The sequence below is a fragment of the Brienomyrus brachyistius genome, chromosome 22 (assembly GCF_023856365.1).
Source record: "Brienomyrus brachyistius isolate T26 chromosome 22, BBRACH_0.4, whole genome shotgun sequence".
Classification (NCBI taxonomy): domain Eukaryota; kingdom Metazoa; phylum Chordata; class Actinopteri; order Osteoglossiformes; family Mormyridae; genus Brienomyrus; species Brienomyrus brachyistius.
The window spans coordinates 15,637,756-15,653,255 of NC_064554.1; the positions used below are offsets into that span (position 1 = coordinate 15,637,756).

At 49.2% G+C, this 15,500-nt stretch overlaps 1 protein-coding gene across 1 annotated transcript in view; it reads left to right on the top strand.

Moving 5' to 3' along the window:
* The window catches only part of LOC125718208 (serine/threonine-protein kinase LMTK1-like), a 30,808-nt gene that overhangs the window by 11,569 nt on the left and 3,739 nt on the right, over window positions 1-15,500 (top strand). Inside the window, 11 exon segments of the mRNA XM_048991870.1 lie at window positions 1,867-2,000; window positions 5,652-5,793; window positions 9,286-9,365; window positions 9,473-9,591; window positions 9,948-10,035; window positions 10,178-10,311; window positions 10,956-11,040; window positions 11,363-11,484; window positions 11,763-11,912; window positions 12,384-13,573; window positions 13,576-15,500. Coding sequence (XP_048847827.1) covers window positions 1,867-2,000; window positions 5,652-5,793; window positions 9,286-9,365; window positions 9,473-9,591; window positions 9,948-10,035; window positions 10,178-10,311; window positions 10,956-11,040; window positions 11,363-11,484; window positions 11,763-11,912; window positions 12,384-13,573; window positions 13,576-15,500 — 4,169 coding nt within the window.

Below are 15,500 nucleotides of genomic sequence, written 5' to 3' on the forward strand. Positions count from 1 at the left end.
TCTCTCATTCTCTTCCTCTCCATCTTCCACCTTTCTCTCTTTCTCTTCCTCTTGTCTCCCACCGCTTTCTTGTCCACTCTTTTCCTCTCTCTCCCACATCTCTTCCTTCTTCTCTCTCTCCTACCTCTCTCTCTTCCTGTCTCCCACCTCTCATTATCATCCCCCCTTTCTTCCTCCATGTCCCACCTCTCTTGCTCTTCCTTTTTGACTCCCACCTCTCTCTTCCTCCTTCTGTCTCCCACGTCTCCCTCTTCATCTGTTTCCCACCTCTCTTTCTCTCTCTCCTCATCCCTCTCTTCTTCACTCTTCAGACTCTCTCTTTCTCTACCTTTCTATCTCTTCCTCCCATTTTATCTCTCGCACCTCTTCCTTTTCCTCTCTCTTCCACCTCTCTCTCCGTCTCTCTTTGGTCTGCTGTCAGCAGCGATTCCAGTCACAGAAACCTATGCTGTTGGAATGGCAGGAAGCTAGAAGGTGGCAGGAGAGAGTTGTGTGGTCATTTGGAGCCTGGTAGACATGCAATAGATATCGGTATGGGGTCTCGAGGGTGACACCTAGTGGCCGTCATGGCACTTGACGGCGTCCTCTTAATGTGCTGTTTCCCTTTTGAATGTCTGACCGCAGTTCCGTGGTCGCGCTCTGGGTTTTCTCGAATCATGTACAACACCAACCCGAAGATGATGTGTAGAACATTATGGGATGGGGTGATACCTCAGGGCACCAGATAAATCAAATGAGGGAAGAAAACAAGCGACCGCGTTGATGTCAAAGGGGCTCGGTCTGCATGGGGCCTAGCTGCTGCGTCAACCTTTCCTGCTGGTTTACAGAAGTACAAGTTCTTGACAGCAGGGGGTGCTGTTCGACCAGGGGTTGCCTTCCTGTTGCAGCATGATGAAGCGCTTTGTCGGAAAATAGGGGAGGACGGAGCATATGGAGGGAGCAGCTGCTGCTATACCGCCAGAAAGCGGCGGAGGTTAGGGTGACGAGAGGCGTAAGAGATAAACAGGGGACGCGCGGTGCTGCAGGCAGCCTGACATGAAAGGTCGGCTGGCGGAGCTGTTTCCATGGCAACTCCGAGGCTGGTGTTAGCGCAGCCCCGCCCCCAGAGACGTCTTGAAGGAAGCGTCGGTAGCGGATCCAAGGAGATGACCGACGCAGCATCGTTAATGGATATCCCTCCCCTCTCCCCCCACCCCGCCGTGGCCTATTTAAATTGTATAATTCTACAATTTCTGAGCCAGGAAAGTTGGGGGGGGTGGGGGGGAGGGCATGGGGTGGGCGCCGTTTAAAATGTAATACCAGGTAAGTTTGTTAAAGAATGCGGTGATGACATTGTTTTGCGACCAGATTGCATTATGGGTCGGCAGGGACTCTGACACGCGATACACGCCCCTCCCCCACCCCGATCCATATCACAGAGCATTATACTGTGATAAAGCTGAACTGACAGCCATTTAACTCATCTGCCCCCCACCCATCATGCCTCTGCGGTGACCAACCAGCAGGACCCTGCATTTGCTAGGCCAAGGAGCCTCGCCCTGGGGGAGCTCTTGCACTTTTGGCTGTATGGTGCCACTGTGGAGATGGGTGTGCAGTGCCTGTGTGGAGATGGGTGTGCAGTGCCTGTGTGGAGATGGGTGTGCAGTGCCTGTGTGGAGAGCGCTCGCTCTGAAAACGAACAGCCTGTCAAATCAGAGCATCTTCCAATAATTTATAGCAACACGGTCAGGAGCTCCCTCTGAGATCGCGTGCTACTTTATGGCAGGAGCCTGAGCAGTTATTCTTTGTAATAAAACCCAGCCTGAGGTCTTCAGATCTGCTCTGATATCCTGACACCAGTCGCCGTTCCTCTTCTCCCCTTTGCAGACGGTGCCCCCCTGAGCGAGCTCTCCTGGTCTTCCTCCTTGGCCGTGGTCGTTGTTTCCTTCTCTGGGCTCTTCACCTTCATCTTCCTCATGCTGGCCTGCCTGTGCTGCAAGAAGGGGGACATCGGCTTCAAGGTGAGCAGCCGCCTCAGTGCCCCCACCCTGGAGACACTCGGGGGAAGCCCTGGAGGGCTAGGGCCCCTGGAAGCACCACATGCCTCGGTGCTTTAAGGAGGTTAATTCCTGGAAGCAGGCTAACTGCTATATTCCCCGGCCAATTGAAATCGCCGATAAGTAGGTCTGTCTTGCTGCAATCCTGTAGCGTATCTTCTGATTGGTTGGTCACATGCAGCGAGCGTGTCGGCAAGAACCTAATGCATGGTGAAACATGGCAGTACCACTGCTTGGTGACTGGGCGGTTTAGTTTTTTTTTCTCCCTTTCTGGCAGCTAGTTTGGATGAAAAGGCCTTCACTTTAAATAGGCCGCAGCTCGGGGTTTGGCGGGGGAGCCGGAATTGCTGGTCAAGAGACCCAACCTGCTGTTTGCTCTGTCGTCCTGTTTACATGTCGGTCCTGTTTCCAACATCACCCCCCCCACCCGCCCCAACCCTTAATGACCGAGATACATCGTGTAAAGATGAGTGGACATTATTCTTTGTGGATTTCATCTACCTTTAAGGTGAGGGTTTTCATCCAGAATTTGTTTCGGCGCTTTATGGAAGGGATTGTGGCAGGCAGAGGATTACGAGAGGCTGGATTTTTAACAAGGGTGGGGCTCACAGCACTCTGAGACCCACGCTGCGAGCCAGAGGCCGTTCGCTCTGTCGTGCCGGGAGATCGTCATTGCCGCTGGAGACTGCAGCTGGGCTCACAAGCCCTGGAAGTCATGCCAAGGCGGTCCTCCCAGGGACACGCCCACCAGGGGGCCCCAGCCGAGGCCGTGGAAACATGCCGTTCCTTGGTGCAGCTCGGCCCATCCTGAGAGCTAAGTCGGCAGGGCCAGTGTACCTTACATTTTCATAAAGGAAGCGAAGAAATATCTGGCTTTTGCTGTGCAGATGTTGGCCCAATAATTACCAGAACTGTTGAGATCTCAGCTCAAAGGTACAACATATGCTCTTCGTCTGGGAACTGAAGCAGCAGCCTTAAGGTTACATTAACCACTATGCCCCCTACTGCCCTGGAATAAACATGACTGTTCATTTGGGACTGTGGGTGTAGAAATGACTCCAGCCTCCTGCAGCCTCAGCTCCCATCTTGGTTTTACGTTTAAGTGTAGCTAGAAAACCTGATGAAAGATTTCCTTGATCGGATGTTTGTCTGGTCATACTAGCTACTTATCGATGTATTTCTCTGACAGAACGACATGCATGGTGAAGCCAGGATGAGATGGGTTGAGTCTGGGTGGTGATGGTCATCTCGCTTAAATTAGTCCATAGCAGGGTTGCCCATTTCTCGTCCTTCAGGGTCAGAATTCAACACCGTTTGCAAATTTCCCTGCTCAAACACGTCTTAATCTGCCCAAGTTTAGTGGGTGTGTTTGAACAGGGAAATCTGCAGACTGTGCTGGATTCTGGCCCAGCAGGACTGGAATTGGGCAACCCTGCTGAACAGTGATGCCACCCACTGTAGCAGCACTGGGAGTTTCCATGTACTAGACAAGGCTTAGAAGGTCGTCCTTCTGCTGGGTCTCAGGCAGGGAGTGGGGTAGGGTTTTCTTTGAGTGTGTGCAGATGTGTCTGAGTGTGTGTGTGTGCGTGTATGTGTGTGTGTGAGAACTCCACACATGCTCACGTGTTGTCCAGCCCCAGAGAGCAAAAGAGGGAGTGTGTGTGTGTGTGTGTGTGAGAGAGAGAGAGAGTGATATCATCAGCGCAGAATGTTAATATCCTCATCTCTGGTTTCTTTCGGAGTGGTGTAATGTTTCCTGTTTGTTGTGAGGGTTCTCTCTTGGCTTTTCTCCTCATACCCGCGTTCAAAAAAGCTCCAGGATTCGTGCTCTTGTGCTGGGACATCAAATCTTTCTCTCTCTCTGTCTTTCCATCTCTGCCTCTTTCTCTGCATCTCTTGCACTGTCTAGCGGACTGTCCGTCTCGCTCTTTGGCACACTGCTTCTGGCAGTGCCGAGTTCTAATGGGGGAGCATCTCGAATGCTCCAGAACATTCCCCCACCCAGGGGTGAGACAATGGCCTTCTATCTGGGAGGTGGGGTTGAGGGGGGCAAGGGGGGGTCATCGGCTGGCAGCAGGCTTCACGGTTGGTGGGTCCGCTTCGGCATTCCGTGGCTATAAAAGCTGGCCTTGCGACACCCCCCCCCCCCTTCGGCGGGACTCAGGGAGGGTAGGATGTGTACGCTGGACTTGGGGAAGCGAGGAAGGTGCTGGGGGTCGGGCCCCGCAGGGCCCCTCCGAAGAGCCAACGTTGATGCCAGGTGAGGGTAGGGGGTTTCTCCTGATCTCGCACAGGGGTACGGGAGTGGAAGACGGCACCAGGTAGCATCTTGAAACCCAAGGGTTGTAGCTTGGGGGTTGCGGCTCAATAGCCAGGTGACTCTCAGTCTCAGAAACCCTTGTAATGGAGCAGTGTTTGAGGTCAATATGGAACATAAAGGAGTCCACAAGGAATAAAATGTGGTCGGCATAGACAAATGGTAAGTAACAGGCTGGTCTTGCTAAGGGAATAAGTTCATTAGCTGTGAAATTCTGTAAATCTAACCTCGAAGTACCGTGAGCTTATGTACTGTCAATGGGTCCTACATGGACGTCAGCCGTTTTTTTAAGGCGATGGTGTTTCTGTTAGTTAAGCAGTTTCTGGATCCGGCTCCATGTAACTGTACTTTCTTTCTTTAACAGCAGTTGTCTGGTTGAGAGTTTTGAGCATGAACTCCGCTTTCCTGTTTGGCTGACTGGGATACCTACGGGATCCTCTGTGAAGCGGCATGTGCTTTCTGCGGCAAATCATGCTGATGGATAGACTCATTTATTTATTGATTTTCGGGTTTATTGTTTGACATCTTGTCGGCAGAGGAGCAGCCAGTTCCTGCGTACTTAGCATATGATTGATAGGCATGTGGCAGGGAGAAGCGGATGGAAATTGCACTAGTTCTCTACTTGCCGAACAGAGAGAGGGGAAAGGGTGGATTTCAATGAAACTCTGCTTTGCAGGGTTTTTTTCTGTCTCGATGTGAACATTTCATTCACCAAACTAATATGTTTCTAGAGCAGATCATTGAGTTGATCTACTTTGATGGCATAGAGTAGCTGAGAAGATCCACAATAAATGCAACCGATGTGTGTAGCTTGGTGGGAAATGCATTTGCGACACAGAGCAATAAGCGGGACTAGAAACCACACTAGGACTGTGTGAAGCTCTTTTATTCAAGGCGCCCCACCAGGGACAGGATGGAGGGGAAAGGGGTGCGGGGGGTGAAGGTCGAGGAGGTTGCAGTTTTCCATTATGACTGTAATGGATGTATTCAGAAGAATATTTGATTCTGAATATTTCCAGCATGGTATCTCGTTCTTTTTGTTATTTCTGGACGGGAGAAAATCAGTTGTAAACAGAGGGTCTACATCTTCAGAAGTTGCAAGAGTCAGGAGGTCACGCCTGTGCGTCCCTGAGCACAGCAGTGCTCCATCTTGCCCGGATACCTCTGACCAATGATTGGCCTGGTATATCTTGGCTCTGGTGTGCTCGTCGACATCGTAACTGTGTCTCTTTTGTCTCTGCACTTCTTCCCCCACCTCCCTCCTTCCATCACCCTGCCCCCACCCCCCTCACCGCAAGGAGTTTGACAACACAGAGGGTGAGGAATACCAGACGGACCTCTCAGCCATCGGCTCCCCCGCGTCACAGACGGACCCCGAGGTTTACGTCCTGCCTCTGACCGAGGTGTCAGTCCCTGTGTCCAAGCAGCCGAGCAGATCAGGTAAGAGTCTCCAACATTACTCCTACACCAGCATCACCGGAGAAACCATGTCCTCTCAGTCCATCGGCTTGTCTTGTGACACCTGTGAAACGGGCAGCTAGATGTCTAAAAATGAATGTGATGTGTGAATTGCGACTAATGAGAGGTTGCAGAAGAAGAGGAGAAGTGGATGCTAATGGTAGCAGTGCCATCTTGAGACGATAAAGAAGCGCAGTAGAGTATTTGAGACGAGAGAGGACTACATATCCCTGGAATGTAAAGACATGAAATGACTAGATGAAAAAGAAAGCATTGCTATCTACTGGGAATCACAGGTACAAAATACTAGAGGATGCGACGTAACTAGGGGAGAACATTTAGGTACCCATTGACTTACATGCGGGTTACGTTCCTGAAATGATGACGTAAGTCATTCTGGAAGTATCTCGATCATTATTGGGGAGAGGTCAAATATTATGCACAACATAAGATGCAATATCACAGACGTTTAACTCAACGTCTATTGCAGCAATGCAACCAGTTTGTTTTGCTTCTAGCTGCATGCTGCACGCATGGTAGAATATCTCCCCTAACGTCTGCTACGTCTGCTTCTGACATCTCGATTGGACGTTACTCGACAGGACACAAGTCGACGGATCACTGTATTGTGTAGGGTGCTACTGCATATAATAGAAACTGCAGGATGGGACAGATCGTGGCAGGGTAACTGGAATGCGCTAGCTTGGGAATACTGTAAGCGCAGGAAGCTAGCATGAGAGTGGCTGCGAAAGCAGCATCGTCTCTTGGTAGCGATGACTCACTGAATGCCGATGGTGGGTGCAGGGTGGGGGCGCATGGAAGTCGGGGCTGATGTAAATTTCTGTTTGAGGAGAGAAGCAATGATTGGTGGAGGGGAAGTCCCTCAGCTAGCCAATCTCTGGTAAATTCTATAGCTAAGGCTGTATGAGTGGTGCAGGTGTTGTGGGCTAAGAAGGAAAGGGGTGGGGCTGTGGTATTTATTTTCGTGGAATGGGGGGGCTCATCAGCGGCCGACTCCTGCTTCCTCCCACTCATCCCCAAGGTCTTAGACCTTCCCGCAGAGGGCGATCATCGCGATCCGCCCCGATGCAGCTGTGCAGATGAGAGATTTCCACATCTGGTTGGTTTTACGTCCAATGCGGTGCAGAATAGCATTTCAGTTATTTTGCTTCCACGCTCTGAAAGCGATTCCTGCACTTTCTCTTTGTCTGAAAGCCATGATAAGGAAATGAGCTGACTGACCTGGGAGGTGGTGACTCACATCGGAACGCTCCCTTGTAACACTTGTCTGTGTATTTATGCTTTAACTGCTTGCTTGTCTTATGTTCCTTTACATATAGACACACAGTGATAGAGTATCTGCTCCCTCTCTGTCTGTCAAACACACAGACAGACACACACACAGACACATACAAACACACACACACACACACACACACACAGACAGACAGACACACAGAAACACACACATACACACACAGTCCACTTATTCAGATCTTTGTGAGGACTCTCCATTCCTTTCTATGGGCATAACCCTAATTCCAACTATGACGACCTTAACCCCCACCCAGCCCTCACCTTAACCATAAGTAACCAAACAAAATACAAGACTTTTGGCTATTTTAGTTTTTTGAATGGCTTCACAGATTTCTATAAAATTGACTGGAAAAATCTGGTCCCCACAATGTAACAATTATAAACACGCACACACAGACACACACAGACACAGTAGCAGCTGTCAGTAGGTCTCAGTGGCGCTGGCTGTGTGTGATGTATGTGCAGTCGAGGCTGTAGCCTTGTTTTCACTGGCCTACGCCGTTGGTTTTATGTTCGAGGACGGGGTCCGTCCGGTGCCTGACCCCCATGTTGGAATGCCACAAGTAGGATGAGGGAGGGAAATAAAAAGAGACACCACTATGTCCCTTTTAGTGGGTGGGTGGGGGGTGTCATCACCATGACAACCACCGCCTGGAACAGCAGTGATCCAGAGAATAAGCCCGCTCTGTGTGCCAGTGTCCTGGTACCGGACAGCGCTGGGGGGTGGACAAAGGGTGCGATTCTTGCGGAGCACGCCCGCGTGATTGCAGAGCCCTGGAGCATGGTGGGGAGGTGAGGCTCGAAGAGACAGAACAGGGATGGGACTGTGAGTCCCCGGGGGGTTGGGTGTGGGGGGGCAGGGTGCTTCATAGCGACTGGGGGAGGGTGGGCAAATGACACAGGCACTATTGGTGCTCACAGAGCTCCGTCTGTCCGTCTTTCCCACGGAAAATGCTAATTTCCTCCATGCTTGGGATGACAATAGGCGCTTATTGTGATATTACCCTTGTCTAGAGAGAGCGGTGCTGTGTTACATTCGCATGCACACTGGGGGACCCAGGCGAGGTCCGTCCCAGAGTCACTGTACTGTGCATCCACCGATTGCCGAGAGAGGAAGCACATCTGGACATTTAGGGTGGGGCTGTGATTTTAACAAACAGAGAGCTGAACCCTGAAAACGTTTAGAAACTTGAAGAGATTTACTTGATCCTGTGTTTCACTGACACTGTTGGTGGGGGCTTCTCTGGTTGGCCTGAAACTAGGAGAAAACTTGTCTGCGGTGTGGTGGTTTAGCTTCAGCAAACAGAGAGTGACACCAGGTCGATGCTGGATGAATGCTCCATGAAGGTCTCACCTATAATGCACTATATATACCTTCATAATGCATAATAAGGGTCGGTATAAGCCATTATAATGCATTATGGAGGTGCATTATAGATGTAAACTTCACAGAGCATTCATAATGTGTAATAAAATTGGCTATGATGTGCTATGCCTGTTTATAAATAGTTATAACTGTGTTTATGATACTGTATGAATGCATCAAAAGGCATTATGAAGGTATCTATAAGGCATTATACATGAGTGCTTTAAGTAAAGTGTTACCAATGTTCCTATCAACTCTTTCATTAGATAAATCTAGAAGATATCTTGACGTAATTTAATTTTCATGTCAGGTTGTAGGTTTTACTTGGTAAGCTTCTGCAACACTAGCATTCTGTTTATTTCTATGTCTTAGAAATATGAAAAAGTTACGGTTTTAACAACATACATGACACACAACTAGACTACGACTACTGTATATGTGTGCTTCTCAGTGTATTTTGTACAATGATTCTCTCCTGTGTGAATTCCATATAGTGCCATTTGGGTTTCTGTGATGAGCCTAGAAATATCTTGGAGACTTGAAGCAGTCAGGACTCTCATCTGTTTAGTAACACATTTGCATCCACTCCGTTGTCTAAACCCTCAATACATTACTGTTCGCTACATGAAGTGCTATCAGTGCTGATGGATCATCTCTCGTAGGGTCGTAGGTTTACCTTAAGTAGCATTTTCAAGCATGTGTTTATGACTGGAGGTCTTTGGTTGGCATGGTGGATCTCTGGGCTTCAGTGCTTCGTCTAAGCAGCCCCTACTTTGTTGACCCGTATCCAGTTCAGCTGCTGAAGTCATCGGACCTGGGGCGCCATAGCCTGCTGTACCTCAAGGAGATTGGCCATGGCTGGTTTGGCAAGGTGAGGCATGCTGGGCTAGTGCTGGATTTGTGGTACATTCAGGCAACATAGTGATAATCTCAGCATTCTCCCTTTTTCTATTTCCTGTGGTTCCACGTCGGCTTCAGGTTCTGCTGGGGGAGGTCAACGCGGGCCACAGTACCACCCAAGTGGTGGTTAAGGAGTTGAAGGCCAGTGCCAGCATCCAGGAGCAGATGAAGTTCTTGGAGGAGGTCCAGCCCTATCGGTCTGCACTTCACCTTCTCTTGTCCCCATCCATCATCACAATGGTTTGGCTACTATGTAATGCAAATATAATGAGATGCGAGTTTAGCGTGATAGTTAAAGTCATGGACTTAGGTGGAAGGTTGCAGATTTGATTTATGCTGCTGTATAATTGTCAAAGTCACAAGTCACCTTGAAAATTATGTGCCAACTAAACAGATAAATGTAAATTAATACACAGACATAATTCATAAAAACTGTGGAAAATCAATTAAGGTCACAGCCTTAAAAACAGGAGGCAGAGTGACACAAAGCAAGGTAGAGCTCATATGTATGAAGTTGGCCGGTTGGTCTACATGTTACTCCTCTACTCCTCAGAGCCCTCCAGCACCCTGCCCTTCTGCAGTGCTTGGCACAATGTTCCGAGGTCACTCCGTACCTTCTGGTCATGGAGTTCTGCCCGCTGGTGAGTGCAGAGTTTCAGGATGCATCTGAGGAAGCGGGACTTTCCTCTGGCAGATCCACCCCATCCCTCCCCACTTCCAGTGGTCTGGTAGTTACGCTAGCTATGCTAACTAGAGTGTCACCCGTTTTCCTGCTCATCGTAGGGGGACATGAAGGGCTACCTGCGTAGCTGCCGGGCGACTGACTCCATGACCCCTGACCCCTTGATTCTCCAGCGAATTGCATGCGAGATCGCCTCTGGTCTCCTGCATCTCCACAAATACAACTACATTCACAGGTAGGTCAACCATTCCAGTCTTCTGTATTGTTACATTTCTGTTCCACTAATTTCTGGCATAGTCATTGCCATCAAAAGTCACTGCACAAAGCACAATTAATTCTTAGGACCCTTGTAGGGTTTCTCCATGCCCAAACTGCTCTGAATTCGCTCCAGGCACCCATACGTGAGCTGCATTGTTCTCAGAAAGCCCCGGGTCTCGCTACCAATTGGTCGGTCCCTGTAACAATATCCTGGTGCTGCCTGAGTAGGTCTGGAAAACTCCAGCATCAGTGATTTTGTTGCTGGGGTTGAACACCACCATCATTGCCTTGGATGCGTCCGCTGGATTTCTCCTCTTTGGTTTTCAGCTGCATTAATACGTAGCTTGAGAGAGGTGGGTGAAGAAGATGGGCATTGCTTTGCAGTGCGGTCCTAGGTGTCTGGCTCTAATCAATTCCATTTTTCTAGCTTTTTTTAGCTTTACTGCTAAAGTTTGCATATGAGGGACCAGGCTGATTGGTTGCTCTCTCACATGGCCTCAGCTATGCGTGGGATTGTGGAAGAGAGTCAGGCAGCCCTCCTTTTCCAGTGTCTCTGGTGTCATTAGTCTCTGTCACTACCTCTACTCCCCTCTGCCCCCAAAATCTGATATCGTCCTGCAGTGACTTAGCCTTGAGGAACTGTCTGCTGACTGCAGATATGACAGTGAAGATCGGGGACTACGGCCTCTCCCATGAAAAGTACAAAGTAAGTGTGATCAGACAGACAAATCACATTTGCGGGATTTTATTCCTTATGTGTGGTATGAGAAACAGATAATGCGGGCCCTGTTTTTATTTAGTTGATACAACAAATAGAGAACAACTGCACAAAAGGAACTTCATTCTTTAATCTGAAATGTTGAATTATTGAAAAATGTAACACTGATGAACAATAATATATTTAATCCCTTATGGTGGCATTAATGGTTGAAATACACCATTTGGGATGGGCCCATTGCTGTAGGGTCAATATAGGATCAAGGTGTCACCATTGGGTAACCTTGAACATCTCTGATGACAACTTTAAGGATGACTACTTCGTGACAACGGATCAGCTGTGGGTCCCCCTACGTTGGATTGCCCCAGAGATTATCGATGAGGTCCATGGCAACCTGTTGACGGTGGACCAGACCAAGTCCAGCAATGTCTGGTAAAGACAGGGGAGGAGAGCCAAGGGAATTGTGTGCTGCCTGTTATAGTCACGCCATATTCACACCTTGCTTAGAGGAGAGGATCCACAGAGTGGATCCTTTTTTGTTGAAGGAAGATTAGCTATGACTTTATTTCTTAGAGAAGGGTAGATGAATAGGAGTGAATCACTGCATGACAACATGATGTAGTAGAGCTGGTGGCATCTTCAGTTGACCAGTAAATCTTACAGTAGGGTTGCATGTTTGTGACTAACTTGCGTCTCTCTGGACTTTGCAGGTCTCTGGGGGTGACAATCTGGGAGCTCTTCGAGCTGGGGAACCAGCCGTACAGGCATTACTCAGACAGGCAGGTGCTCACCTACGCTGTGAAGGAGCAGCAGTTGAGACTGCCGAAGCCCCTGCTTAAGATTCCTCTTTCTGAACGCTGGTGAGTGACCTGTCCGAAATCCTGGTCCCATGGCCCGTAGGCAAATCAGATGTCCAGAGCTGAAGTGGCAGACATACACGGAAAAAAAAGTAATTAATGCCAGTATTCACGGATACCTGCTGGTCCAGTGAAGGGCTATATGATTAGTCTTGAGGTACACTGTTGTTCACTGCAACAAAAAAGGGCAAGTCATTCAGCTCTACTGATTCCACAGTAGGTCTGGACAACTAAGTCATTCTATTCAAATCAAGTGATGGAATAACCTTTCTCTCATATTAAGAGCATTCTGCTGATGCATTCTACTCATTCGCCTTCACCCTTTCAATTGACCTAATGCATCACAATTCCCCATGATTACTTGGTAGATCCTCAATGGCCAATTCACATTAAGGTCATTCTGAAAACCATGTGAGCTGTTACTAAGAATTAAAAATTAATTTGCTCTCCACCCCATGTCTGATTTGGGATCAGGTATGAGGTGATGCAGTTCTGCTGGCTGCAGCCTGACCAGAGACCCACTGCTGAAGAAGTACACCTACTGCTGGGCTACCTGTGCGCCAAGGGCTCCAGTGAAGGGGAAGAGGAGTTTGAGGCGCGATGGAGTTCCATGAGGCCTGGTGCAGGTCACGGTGGTGCTGAGGTAGCTGTGGAACTGGCCTCCTCCGCGTCATCCTCCTTCCCCTTGCTGGAGAACTTCTCTGTGGGTGAAAGCTTCCCTGACGAATCAGGGGATGACATTCTGACGGTGACGGAAACCAGCCACGGGCTCAACTTTGAGTACAAGTGGGAGCAGATGCGTCACGAGCAGCCCTACTGTGCTTCCTCGACCAGTGGACGGCTGGGTCAAAGCAATCCCCTTTATCAGGACATCTATTATCCAACCAGAGGTGCAACGGACAGCTCTGGTGGTGATAGGAATGCCCTTGGGGTGTCCCCTTCGTTCTACAAGGCCAAGGAGCTGAATACCCCTGGGGTGGTGCCAGTTCTGAGTGCCCACAGTCCATCAGTGAGTAGCGAGTACTACATACGCATTGAAGAACCCGTTGAGTGCAACATTAATCTGGACTATTCCACAAGTGACTGTAGTCCAGGCTTTGAGGGAAGTAGTGGTGTGCCAGGCAGTGGTGACTCTGGCAACTGTCCTGGTGAAGTCCAGGCGAATTCCTACTGGTCGGCAGGCACTCACAAAACTGATTCCTATGACTCTGACACCAGCCTGACTGTCTCTCCTACCATGGAGCCTCTGTTGAGGCGGGTGTCTGGGGATCACTGGAATTCTGGACAGCGGTTCTCCTACAAAGATGGCGAGGAAGAATACCACCAACATTCACCTGGAGGGATGGAGAGCCAGCTTCTAGAGGATTCCCCTATGGACACCCACCAGAATAGGTGGGGAATGCGCAGCCTGTCCCAGGGGGTGAACGAGATAGGGAGCCCATTCACAATTTCCCCACCACTTTGTAGCCCCAAACTGGGGTATTGTGATCCATACTTGGAAGGCAGACAGGGGCCTATTGAAAGTAAAAGTACAGCTATTGATGTTTACAACACAATGATGGGCTCCCTACAGAAGGCAACATCTGGACCATGTACTATCGACATTGACATAGAGACAGAAGGAAACCTGCTTGTAGAGGAGCTTGAAAGCAGTTCTGGGGATGAGCCAGCAAATGGAGCTCAAACTGCTCTTCCAACAACAACCATTTGAACTTTGAGTGTGGGCCTTGTGTTAGAGGAGTCCAAGAGACATGCGTGGACATTCACTACACTACAACCTTTCCAGATATGGGAAGCTCGTGGCCCGAGATATCGGGGGTTAAAGACATTCAACATCCAGCAATCAACCTACCCATACCCCTTCCTCATTCAGAAATTGCAGCTGAAAACTGTGGTGGCATCTCTCTCAATGAGGTCAACACTCAAGTCTTGGAAGAATGCAGACCTTATAGCCCTTTGTGCAATGAAGGAAACGCAAGATCAGAGTCACTTGTTAATCTCCGGCAGATGGCAGAAAGTCCTCCATTTATTGATGCACTGATTAGCCCAACTGGCAGAAACTACAACTTTAACAGTCATTTAAATCAGGAAGACATTGAGATGCCTTGGGAGGAAAATAAGGAGATTCCATCTCCTTCAACGGGAGGTAGTGTTTTGTCTCTAACAGAACCATTGGACAGTCAGGGGGACTCAGAGCCAGGGAATGAAGAATCAAGGTCAAATGTCTTGGAATTAAACACAGCTGATGAAACAATTGAGCAAGGCGTAAATGCGAAGAGTGTTAATGTTGTTCAGGCCAGCCCGTCCACCCTCTGTGAGAAGGCCCCGTGCTTCCCTACTGACGTAGCACAGGAGCCAGCATCGGAGAGCAGTCAGACTGCAGACAGTGGGTTGGAGGCCAGTTACTTCAGTATCAGCATGGTAGACATTGACAACTGCAGCGATGATGACGATGACATCACTGATGTCACATCTGGGATTTTCACGGACATAGTGGATTCGGTCGAGGTGACAGCTGATATCAATGTAACGATTAAGCACGACCAGAAAACCACAGAAACCCCAGACTCTGTAGATTCAGTTGACTTGCCCTCTGTCACAGGCCCCTGCGAGACATTCAGTCCAACATCCTTCTGCCCTTCCTCTCAATCCAAAGCGCTAGATAGTGGGTATGACACAGAGAACAATGAGTCACCAGAATTCATCTTGAAGGACACTTCTGAGCCTCGGCTAATTGGGAGTCCAGTTTTGGGAATAGTTGAGGCAGAGATGGTTCTTCAGGTGGATTTGGACAAAGGTGTAGATGCCGTGGTTTCCCTTTCCGCATCCAATAACACCAAAGTGGAGCTGACTGGCTTGAGTGAGAAGAACCCATACAGGGATTCTGCCTACTTCTCGGACTATGACACTGAAAATGAGAGATGGTCACGGGAAGACGAAGGTGACTTTCCAGAAAAGCTTGGAGATAATGACCTTGCTGGCCAGGAAGCTGAGAAGGAGGACCTTTCCAGGTACACAGGAACAGAGCAGTTCAGTCCTCATATTAAAGAAGGGGGCAAGCATTATTTTGAAGGTTTAGATAAAGGCAGGGACATTATAGAGTTTGATAATAAGCCAGAATCCAGTGCTTCCTCAGTTCCTGTCCTTTCTACGCTCTCTCCCTCACCCCCTGAAATGGGGGGCTGCCTGACCAAAGAATCTTCTCAGGATGAGGGTTTGGGACTGGATTCTGAGCATTCTGGAGAGGATCAGTCCTCAGAATGCACTTCATCCTCATCCACGGTATCAACGGTGTCTTCTGCCCAGCAGGAATATTCTGCTTCAGGTGACCAGGTGAAGAAAGGCACGGAGGACTCCCCTGGGCCCTTGTCATCAAACTCCACCTCTGAAGATATTCCTAAGGAAGTCCTGAGAGAGCTTGAGGGTGACAAGGATGAACTAGTGCAGGATTGTACTGGGCCTGAGGAGGAGGTGGAAGTAGATGAAAATGCCTCTTGGGGAACCTCTTCCAAAACATTGAAAAATCACACAGATCAAGTGGGTCTTTCTGAAATGGTAGAGGACACAGTCCCTCTTGTGCCAATAGCGGAC